Source organism: Coregonus clupeaformis, chromosome 14, assembly GCF_020615455.1.
Source record: "Coregonus clupeaformis isolate EN_2021a chromosome 14, ASM2061545v1, whole genome shotgun sequence".
Classification (NCBI taxonomy): Eukaryota; Metazoa; Chordata; class Actinopteri; order Salmoniformes; family Salmonidae; genus Coregonus; species Coregonus clupeaformis.
The window spans coordinates 502,848-514,165 of record NC_059205.1 but is presented as its reverse complement, the minus strand read 5'-3'; the positions used below and the strand labels follow the sequence as shown (position 1 = coordinate 514,165).

General features: G+C 42.9%; 1 protein-coding gene and 1 long non-coding RNA gene across 3 annotated transcripts; both read left to right on the top strand.

Annotated features, from left to right (window-relative positions):
- The first annotated feature begins 227 nt into the window (after window positions 1–227).
- On the top strand, window positions 228–5,342 carry LOC121580596 (zinc finger protein 347). The gene is made up of 2 exons (XM_041895563.2): window positions 228–509; window positions 3,422–5,342. The coding sequence occupies exons 1-2, from the start codon at window positions 344–346 to the stop codon at window positions 4,813–4,815; spliced, it is 1,560 nt and encodes a 519-aa protein (XP_041751497.1). The 5' UTR covers window positions 228–343; the 3' UTR covers window positions 4,816–5,342.
- A 1,506-nt stretch (window positions 5,343–6,848) lies between these two features.
- Window positions 6,849–11,045, top strand: LOC121581400. Of its 2 annotated transcripts, none has more exons than XR_006003193.1 (4): window positions 6,849–7,081; window positions 9,163–9,207; window positions 9,405–9,757; window positions 10,953–11,045. It is a non-coding gene; the product is annotated as an uncharacterized LOC121581400 (long non-coding RNA). The 2 variants fall into 2 exon arrangements; XR_006003192.1 differs by having other exon boundaries at window positions 9,402–9,757.
- Window positions 11,046–11,318: the final 273 nt, after the last annotated feature.

Sequence of the window (11,318 nt, the reverse complement as noted above, 5' to 3'; positions counted from 1 at the left end):
AATATTTTAGTGCAGAACATCTACAGGGAGTTTTGAGAAAAGGGGTTCCAAAGTAGTGGGAAGATGGGGTGGTGGGTTTTGGGGGATAGTGTATAGGTGCAGTGTTAGATGTTGGTGCAATTTAAGATTTCCCCCCTCTCCCTTTTTTTGTGATCAAATGTTTAATCCGCACTCCGACCAACGAGACGCAGCAACACGCAGCACAGCTTCTAGTCTGCCGGAAAATCACACGAAGAAGAAGACAAACACAGGATTGTGGGAAATTTTGCACCTTGCGAAATGTAGGCTACATGCACAACTTGAACGGAATATTACATATTTATCGACTTTTATTTCGACCAAAATGTCTAAACTACAGTTGTTCAACGCGTATCTGACTGAACGATTAACAGCAGCTGCTGCAGAGATATCCGTGGCAGTAGAGAGAACAATAACAGATTATCAGGAAGAGAACGAACGTCTGCGACGACTGCTTGATTTGTTAACCAAGCCAAAGTTTCATAGAGCAGGTCTGTATGGAATCAATGGGACAGTTAACTAAATGTGATAACATAACAATTTAAATAGGGCACACTGCCTAGGTAAGCTAACGTTAGCTAGCTACACCCAACGATGCGTATAAACCCTGGATTGTTGATGCTATGTAATGACCAATCGCGGGCTTTGAAGGGTCATGGCTAGAAGGGATCCAGCTTTTGTCAATTTAACGTCCGATTTGACTTTTTTCGTCGCAGGTTAGGAGACTTAGGTTAAGGTTAGCAAAAATGCTAAAGAATTCAACGGTTGACATTAATTTGACAAAAGCTGGATCCCTTCTAGCCATGACCGCTGCCATTATCCCAGAAGGAGTAGTCCTCCATAGGAATGAATGGAATTCTACAGTATTTCAATAAAATGACAAAATTACATGTATTTATTTGTTGTAGTGGGGACAGTAACATTACTACTCAAAAAATATATTTTAAGGAATAGGTTATATATTTTTAAATAACATTTTCATGTTCAGTTCAATTAGGGCACAGACACACACATAGCATTTGCTGGTCGAGAGTACGTAGCTCCTTTTAACATAACTTGCGAACCGAGTTTTACATGTTGAATCGTGTGAAAAATGCCTACAGCCGGTGGTCGCCAAAACACAGCGCGCTGAACGATCGGCAGACGTCAGATCCACATTCGGTGCGAGCCTTTAAAGGCGCCCACCAGAGGGCAATGCTGCCCCTATTTCGACCTAATTCCTGCTCTAGAGCGATAACGCTTGTTTAGGTTTTACCTCCGAAAAATGACGCAGGCTAGTTATATACATATTCACGAATTGGGGGTGGGAAATAATGTCATGGTGATTTCCACGTGGAGTGGAGAAACATCAACACATAGGAAACTGACAGCTGTTAGTGTAGCTAGCTAGAATGCTAACCTTATCTAGCTAGAATGCTAACCTTATCTAGCTAGAATGCTAACCTTATCTAGCTAGAATGCTAACCTTATCTAGCTAGAATGCTAACCTTATCTAGCTAGAATGCTAACCTTATCTAGCTAGAATGCTAACCTTATCTAGCTAGAATGCTAACCTTATCTAGCTAGAATGCTAACCTTATAGCTAGCTAATGTTATCTGTTGTTGCTGTTATTGTTGTTTTTTACTACATCATATTCAAAAGGTGAGCCAGCTGGTTCTGGAGCTGGATTTGTCATAAGCATTTAGGGAACTCTTCGCCACAGACCAGCACCGGTACTCCTTGTATGTAGTCTCATTATTGTTATTTTATTGTTACTATTTCCTTGTTTATTTTCTACCCACTTTTAATACTTTTTAACCCTGCATTGTTGGGAAAGGGCTTGTAAGTAAGCATTTCACGGTAAAGTCTACACCTGTAGTAATCGGCGCATGTGACAGATCAAATTTGATTTGATTTGAAAGCAGTATCTTCGACTTCACCATCTATTGTTAACTCCAAAGTTTTGGCATCTTCCATTAGAGACGTGCGTTTTTCTACATTGTAATTGACGGCGCAACCTTTTTGTAGGTGAGCTACAAAGCCAAGTACAGCAAAGCCAAGTCAGCCCGTGCTCATGGTTCTCACCGGAGAGGTGAAATTATAGGCTACAATGACTTTGGTCATGATGCATGTCGCAAATGAGATGTAACAACACCCAGAGCGCATCAGACACAAAACGCCAATACAAATGTAACATCACAACAAAATAGATAAACAAGTTCCTTTCATTTTATTTTGCGGTACATGTTCATTATAGGGTAGACACCTTGTGGTTTAGCTGCACTAATCAAAGCAGTGAAGCGTGTAGTGAAGAAAGACTTTAGTGGTCAAAACCATTCATCTTGGGGCGACGGCGGGAGCAGGGTTGCAAAATGCAATCATATCACGCAATTATAGCACCACCCCCCCACCCCCCCCACCACCCCCCCAAAGGACATCCAGCCAACTTGGCACTACTGTGGGAAGCATTGGAGTCAACATGGGCCAGCAACCCGGTAGAACGCTTTCGACATAGACGTAGAGTCCATGCCCATGTTAATAAACAATGCCATGCTGGTGGGTGGTAACATTAAAATAAAACCCAGTCCTGAAAAGAAACGTAGACTGAAAAGTATTAGCACGTCATATCATAGGGCAGGGTTCTTCAATTCCGGTCCTGGAGGGCCAAAACACTTCTGTTTTTTATTTCTACCTGGTAGTTAATTGCACTCACCTGGTGTCCCAGGTCTGAATTAGCCCCTGATTAGAAGGAGAGGATGAAAAACAGAGGTGTTTCGGCCCTCCAGGACCGGAATTGAAGAACCCTGTCATAGGGGAAACACGACATTGACACGAGAGAAAAAAAAAACACGAAGTCTCCACTCGGATTTCCCACTTCAAACCCAGCTATATCATACTTTGACTAAAACAATGACTTGTTGACTTCAATCTTTGTGCAACGTCATGGGGTAAGCTCTGGGCATCGTCTTTCAGTGGAAAAAAATGTGCATTTCTGCTCTTGTGGTACTTGAATATAATTGTAATGTATGTATTAAAGTTGTTAATAGAATACACGTGTCAAAAAACGAATTTAGACATTTAATAAAATCCATTTCTATAGCTTCCAAAATCTTTTTTTTTACAATGGAGGAGTACCAAAAAAGTATACAAATGTATGCACTCACTACTGCTAAATGACTCAAATGAACCGAAATGGCTGCACGGTGGCTTCAAAACAGCGCCCCCTGTCAGTCATTTAAGGTTAATACATAGCGTTGGCTACACAACTAACTAGCTAGTTGTGATACATCTGACAGCTAGCTGCAGACTGTAGTGATAGCAGTAGGGCATTTCTGCTGTAGGGGATAGGGAACTGTATGATACACTCATTACATTTTAAATATGAAATTATACAGCAATATTTCCCGTTTGTTTTCTTTTCAGACCCCCAGCAATTCACTCTCCTTGTATCTGAAGAGGAGGTTCCGCCTGAGCAGGAACACTGTGAGCAGGAGTGGAGCCCAAGTCTGGGGCAGGAGGACCCAGAGGCCACACAGATTAAAGAGGAACACGAGGAGTTCAGGACCAGTCGGGGGGAAGAGCAGCTTCAAGGGCTGGAGGCTGACACCAAAGAGTCCACATTCACCACTGCCTGTGTGAAAAGTGACTGCAGTGATCAGGGCCCACCTCAGCTCTCACATCTTTACCAAACTCAAACGGTGGAGAACAGGGAGAGGGACTCTATACCCACCAACACAACGGAAGAGATCAAAACAGAAGCTGATGGACAGAACTACGGAGTAACAGAACCTGATGGACAGAACTACGGAGTAACAGAACCTGATGGACAGAACTACGGAGTAACAGAACCAACTAGTGGCTCTCATCCTCTATCTGTAGTAAATCCTGGCTGTTCTGCAGCTCAGAGTGAAGCCAGTGACAATGGGATGGAACGTGGAGAACTGCTGCCGGGATCTACACTACTCAAATCAAACAGAACGTGGGTAAAACAAGGACAAAGTTCCCATACCAGTATTGATGACAAGACAGCCACACAGTTGCCCCATTTTAAATCCCCCATTCAAAGCCATTCTGTTCCTTTTTCTTGCAAGGTGTGTGGAAATACTTTTGTTTTCATGGAGCATTTCATCCATCACGTGCGACAAGCACACACAAAGAACGACGACTGCCTGTGTGGCGTGTGTGGAGAAGACTTTGAGTCCACAGATTGTATGATCGACCACCTGCAAACTCACACTACAGAAATATATTATTGTGATGTTTGTAGTAAACGCTTCTCCGTTGAGTCTCATCTGAAACAACATATGTTGGTTCACACAGGGGAGAGGCGATATCAATGCAAACAATGTGGCAAATGCTTCATTCATAGTGGACAGCTAAATACACATATGAAGATTCACACACAGGATAAATTGTATCAGTGCAAAGAATGTGAGAAATGTTTCCCCAGTAAGCATAACCTGGACAGACATATGGTGATTCACATATATTCTAATCTGAAAATGCATAAGACTCACACAGGAGAGAAACGATATCAATGCAAAGAATGTGGTAAATGCTTCCTTCATAAGGGACACCTGAATACCCATACAAGGATTCACACAGGAGAGAAACCATACCAGTGCAACGAATGTGAGAAATGTTTTGGCCGGAAGGAAAACCTAACCGCACATATGAGGGTTCACACAGGGGAGAAACCTTACAAGTGCACGGTGTGTGGAAAATGCTATAGCACTGCACAGGTCCTAAAATTGCATCAATTTCAAAGTCACTATCTAGGTTTCCATCCAATTGGTGATGGATTTTCATGCGAATAGAAAGAATATGCGCATTTTCTCACCGGAGGTGTTTCCATCAAACTTAAAATGCTGTACGTGATGGTGTAGTGCAAATAAAAGCACTTTTACGCTTAAGTTTTCATGTACCAAATAAATGTCTCCATTGCATTTTCAACTCTACGGATGGTTTTGTCACAAACTCTTGCGATAAATGGTATTACTTGCCCAATCTGGTTTTGGCGCATTCTCTATAGACAACAGTCCGCTGATAAAGTGGACAAGGTAGGTTATATGATGAGATATGGATAAAATCAATATCCTTTTTTGATTGTTATAATTGGCAGCCATCAAGTCACCAGCATCATTGGACATTTGCATGAAGCTCATCACCGTGCACTTAAACCACCATAAGTTATGAAGTTCATAACTTATTCCATCTGCCTGTAAACTGCATTGCTTTTCCATGTCCCGGTAGTAGGCTACAACATATTTGCGTGACTCAAAGTTTAATGAGACATGGTGGTTTTTCCACCGCAATTGTTGGGTAATCTATTTAATCTACCCCCCAAAAAAAATATCCCACCTCATCTAGCGTATTTAGTTAAGTTGACAGGAAGTTTTACCGACAAATTAGCGGTTTTCAAAAGGCCGGTCGTGACTTTTTTTAATGCATCAGGTGATTGTCCCCTAGATCACTCCACTGTTCCCTTTTTGTTTACAAAGCTCTACTACACGAGTTTCCGACTTACCCAACTTTTCTGTTAAAATATCAAAACATGGGATACCAAACCTGTTCACAAGGTTGGTTAACTCTTCATGTTCCTCGGGTCTCCACCGAACTAGGTAAATCCGCTTTTAGTTTTAAAGCACCTCGTTGCTGGAACCAACTACAAAATACATTACAATTGGATGTTCTGGTGCCGCTCGGGCAATTTAAAATATCGATTGGCGGCCGTCTTATTGAGGAATGTCATGTTTTTTTCTTGAATATTTGTGTTGTGCTGTGTTTTACTGGTTTTGTGTTGTATTTGATTTCTCTTATAAATTGTATATGCAGGGCTCCCTTGTGAAAGAGACCCTGGTCTCAATGGATGGAAGTATTTTTCTTTGGTGGTGCTAAGCACATACAATCAAAAAATGATATAGTCTGAATGTGGGGGTATTTCATTTATTAATTTGTGTTGCTTTGTAGCAAGAGTGACCTGCCCAAATGTTACTAATGGTCCCTTCTTTAGTTTGGAGTACAGTGGAGGCTGCTGAGGGGAGGCATCTCATAATAATGGCTGGAATGGAGCAACCATGTGTTTGATGTATTTGATACCATTCCATTGATTCCGCTTCAGCCATTACCATGAGCCCGTCCTCCCCAAATAAGGTGTCACCAGCCTCCTGTGGTGGAGTATGTTTTTCAATCAGAAGAATGAATGGCCTTTTCCAAACAGACACATCAGAAATGTGTCTTCCTGTATATTTCATTTTTCATAACAACCTACTCAAGGTTTACTCCAAAGTGGATATCTTGAGGAGATACAAATAAAATAAAATCCATTAAACTTGTCATTACTTAAATGTCCCTCTGTTTTGCACAAGTCACCGAGATCAGTATAACAGAATCACAGAAGTTCACGTTCCAAAATTGGTTTTGTTTTATATGACTTTCTCTGGGATTGCAAACTTCCTGGTTATTTAACAAAGTTCCACGATTTTTTCAGAAACTATGTTAATTAACACGTACTGAAAATATCGAACATTTGGGGAATTTATCATTTCATTATTACTTTTCAGATTATTTATATCTGTTTCCGATGTTGTCCATGAGCTCTAGTGGACAGACCATATGGTTCCTGAGAAAATAGCCTATTATTAAAATTGGTTCCTGAGAAAATAGCCTATTATTAAAATTGGGTTGAAATGAGGGACACGCTGGATTGAAATCGGACTCAGGGGATATCATGCGCATCAACTGGTGCTTTTATGTTGAAGGCTTGAAACATCTACAAATCGGTGTGACGTGTGTGGAAACCGGAAGAGGTGATGAACAGAGGATTGTGGGAAATGTGGTAAGAGTAGTAGCCACGTTTGGTGTATCTCAGCAGGATTTTAAAATGTTCGCGGTACGATATTACCGCCAACATTGTCAAAGCCTGATAATGACCTCAGCTTCATGGGGCCTCTCGTTTATTGCTGCCGTCAGTATTCTTATTGCCTACCCAAGACTTCTCGTTCCTGGGATTCAGACCTTGAGCTCTACGATCTGGTGGAGGAAATTCAACAAAACTTTTACAAATTCCTGTCTCTTGGGCAGGTAAGTCATATCTAATTGTTTTTGTAACCTGTAAACGTTGACTGACTAGCACTAGCTAAAATCCTAAATAGGGATCTGTTCCAATGACGAGGCCTGTTGTATTTTTTTTTTTTTTACTAGTTAGTAAACTAGTTACGTGTACCCAGACTACCTGGAGACGAGCAAACCATGACGTGTCCGTCCCTTCTTTTTTTTATTATAACCCCTTCAATTGTCCATTCATCCCTCCATTCTAGTGAGGAACTGATGCAAGATAAGGTAGGTAGTTAAATACCGTTAGCTAGTTCTTCATCGTGCAAGGAACACTCGCTATAGGACGCTGTGGCTTCACCAGACAAAGTGTACAGGTCTGGAGCACTGCACTAACAAATCTGATTCAGCTGCGAATCAGGACCTTGATTAGCTGAATGAGGTGTGTTGAAGTAGGGCTGCAAAGCCTGCATGCCCGTCAGCTGTCCAGGAGGAGGGTTAGCCACCATATGGATGAACTTAGTACAGGTACAGGCTCAGTAGTGTGTGTGGCCTCCACGTGCCTGTATGACCTCCCTACAACGCCTGGGCATGCTCCTGATGAGGTGGCGGATGGTCTCCTGAGGGATCTCCTCCCAGACCTGGACTAAAGCATCCGCCAACTCCTGGACAGTCTGTGGTGCAACGTGGCGTTGGTGGATGGAGCGAGACATGATGTCCCAGATGACCTCAATTGGATTCAGGTCTGGGGAACGGGCAGGCCAGTCCATAGCATCAATGCCTTCCTCTTGCAGGAACTGCTGACACACTCCAGCCACATGAGGTCTAGCATTGTCTTGCATTAGGAGGAACCCAGGGCCAACCGCACCAGCATATGGTCTCACAAGGGGTCTGAGGATCTCATCTCTGTACCTAATGGCAGTCAGGCTACCTCTGGCGAGCACATGGAGGGCTGTGCGGCCCCCCAAAGAAATGCCACCCCACACCATGACTGATCCACCGCCAAACCAGTCATGCTGGAGGATGTTGCAGGCAGCAGAACGTTCTCCACGGCGTCTCCAGACTCTGTCACGTCTGTCACGTGCTCAGTGTGAACCTGCTTTCATCTGTGAAGAGCACAGGGCGCCAGTGGCGAATTTGCCAATCTTGGTGTTCTCTGGCAAATGCCAAACGTCCTGCACGGTGTTGGGCTGTAAGCACAACCCCCACCTGTGGACGTCGGGCCCTCATACCACCCACATGGAGTCTGTTTCTGACCGTTTGAGCAGACACATGCACATTTGTGGCCTGCTGGAGGTCATTTTGCAGGGCTCTGGCAGTGCTCCATCTGCTCCACCTTGCACAAAGGCGGAGGTAGCGGTCCTGCTGCTGGGTTGTTGCCCTCCTACGGCCTCCTCCACGTCTCCTGATGTACTGGCCTGTCTCCTGGTAGCGCCTCCATGCTCTGGACACAACGCTGACAGACACAGCAAACCTTCTTGCCACAGCTCGCATTGATGTGCCATCCTGGATGAGCTGCACTACCTGAGCCACTTGTGTGGGTTGTAGACTCCGTCTCATGCTACCACTAGAGTGAAAGCACCGCCAGCATTCAAAAGTGACCAAAACATCAGCTAGGAAGCATAGGAACTGAGAAGTGGTCTGTGGTCACCACCTGCAGAACCACTTCTTTATTGGGGGCGTCTTGCTAATTGCCTATACTTTCCACCTGTTGTCTATTCCATTTTCACAACAGCATGTGAAATGTATGGTCAATCAGTGTTGCTTCCTAAGTGGACAGTTTGATTTCACAGAAGTGTGATTGACTTGGAGTTAACATTGTGTTGTTTAAGTGTTCCCTTTATTTTTTTGAGCAGTGTATATGAGTTTCACTTTGTCAATTGAATTATTGAAATTACTTAACTTTTCCACAATATTCTAATTTATTGAGCTGCACCTGTACAGAGAAATCCCAGCGTTATTAGAAAAGGTAACGTTTAAGTGGAACACTGTTTATATGCAGTAAATGTAATGTGAGGTATAGTAATTTTCATACACTGCAATCTTCAATTAACTGATTAGTTGAAGTATTGATTGCCATTTTTGTCTATTGCCTTTCTGATCATCTTTAGTTGGTGGGCATCTATGAAGTACTGAAAGGTGAAGAGGAGACAGAGGTCAGTTTTACCCCCCCACCCCCCCCCACTACTTCCTTGTGAAGGTGGGAGGAGTCTGTCACATTGACATTATCATACACAATTTTGTGGAGAGAACATTACAGTATTCTGTCGTTATTAGGTATACTATATTCTCCCCATGTTATTCCCCGGAGTATGATTTTTGTATGTATTTCCTATGTTACCCGCCGCAGCAGTTGGGACAAAAAATGAGGAAAGCACTTAAAACTAATACCCTTGTCACACTGCCGGGCTGAGCCAAGCTGTACTGCTGCTGACTATAGTTGCTGGAACTGCTAGAAAAAAATCCATCACAGTATGGTTTGGGTCGGCACGGTAGTGTGAACCACCCCTAAAATTTGCCATCGGGGAAATCCTCAAAACCACCCTTTCGTTCTGGTCAACGGGCTACCGGACTGGAGGCATCCAGTGATCTACTACAGGCTTGTGAGCTAAGATGAGCAACGGGGAGCTGGGCTTCCTGCTCTTCCTCACCCTCCCCGTGTGCCACTACGCAGTCGTCTGGTCCGTCTACCTGGAGAAGCAGCTGGTGAGGGGACCGTGCATGACCTTTCACCCTTCTCTCAGTTTTTTTTTTTTTTTTTACTGCCAAGCTGTTATTCAAGTTGTCTGTTATCCATTCCACGGCTTCAATTCTATTAACTTAGTTCCCCCCAAGTGCTGAAAAAGTGGGTTTAAAAAGCTTTTTTCTGTGTAGGAAAGTAGAAATACACAGCTGCCATTTAGGAAAGGGTTTCTCAGCCGCTGCATATTCAGGTTTTTATAATAACCAATTACTGCCATTTAACAATGCTCAATTTAAATAGTCCAAAATGGAACTTCTTGAATTATTCAAACTGAATATGTAAGAGATGTCATATTTCTCTTTATCTGTCATATAATAAATGTAGCAACACCCACCCCTAGTCTGCGCTCCAGCAGGTATATCTCACTGGTCACCATAGCAACACCCACCCGTAGTCTGCGCTCCATCAGGTATATCTCACTGGTCACCATAGCAACACCCACCCGTAGTCTGCGCTCCAGCAGGTATATCTCACTGGTCATCCCCAAAGCCAACACCTCCTTTGGCCGCCATTCCTTCCAGTTCTCTGCTGCAAATGACTGGAACGAACTGCAAAAATCTCTGAAGCTGGAGACTCTTATCTCCCTCAATAACTTTAAGCATCAGTTGTCAGAGCAGCTTACCGATCACTGCACCTGTACACAGCCCATCTGTAATTAGCCCACCCAACTACCTCATCCCCATATTGTTATTTACATTGTTATTTATTTTGCTATTTTGCACCCCAGTATCTCTATTTGCACATCATCTTCTGCACATCTATCACTCCAGTGTTAATACTAAATTATAATTGTAATTATTTTGCACTATGGCCTATTTATTGCCTCACCTCCATAACTTACTACATTTGCACACACTGTATATAGATATTATATTGTGTTATTGACTGTATGTTTTTGTTTACTCCATATGTAACTCTGTGTTGTTGTTTTTTCCGCACTGCTTTGCTTTATCTTGGCCAGGTCACAGTTGTAAATGAGAACTTCTCAACAGGCCTACCTGGTTAAATAAAAATACATAAAAAAAAAAAAGTGATTTGCAGTGAACTGGTTCCATTGAACCAAGTAGACTTTTTTTTGTGTGTGTGAGCAAAGTGGAGGCCATAGGCTACTAATAACCTGCTTGACCTCTTCATTCCATATGGTGCTTCTCCTACTAGGATGAACTTCTGACCAGTAAGAAAAAAAGAGAAGAAGAAAAGGAGGAGGAAGACAAGTGCTGAAGAATCGCGGTTTGTCGGACAGGAAAAAGAGAGGCGAGTGTCACAAGACATTGCTAATTTCACAAGTAAATATCATATTGAATAATAATACAGCACTGCTTTTTAGCTGTGAAAGAGAACGGCAAAATCTTCCCCTCCGCGCCTAACCTCTCAAACAGCGGAACCGTATATTGTAGACATCAAGTGCTAGTTGCGTGTGAAAGTGTAATGGAAAACACATTGGAATATTGCTCCTTTGTTTGTTTAGCATGAAGCCTATTCATGTGTGTTGTATGTACACTTCAGCATGGTCACCGGTACTAA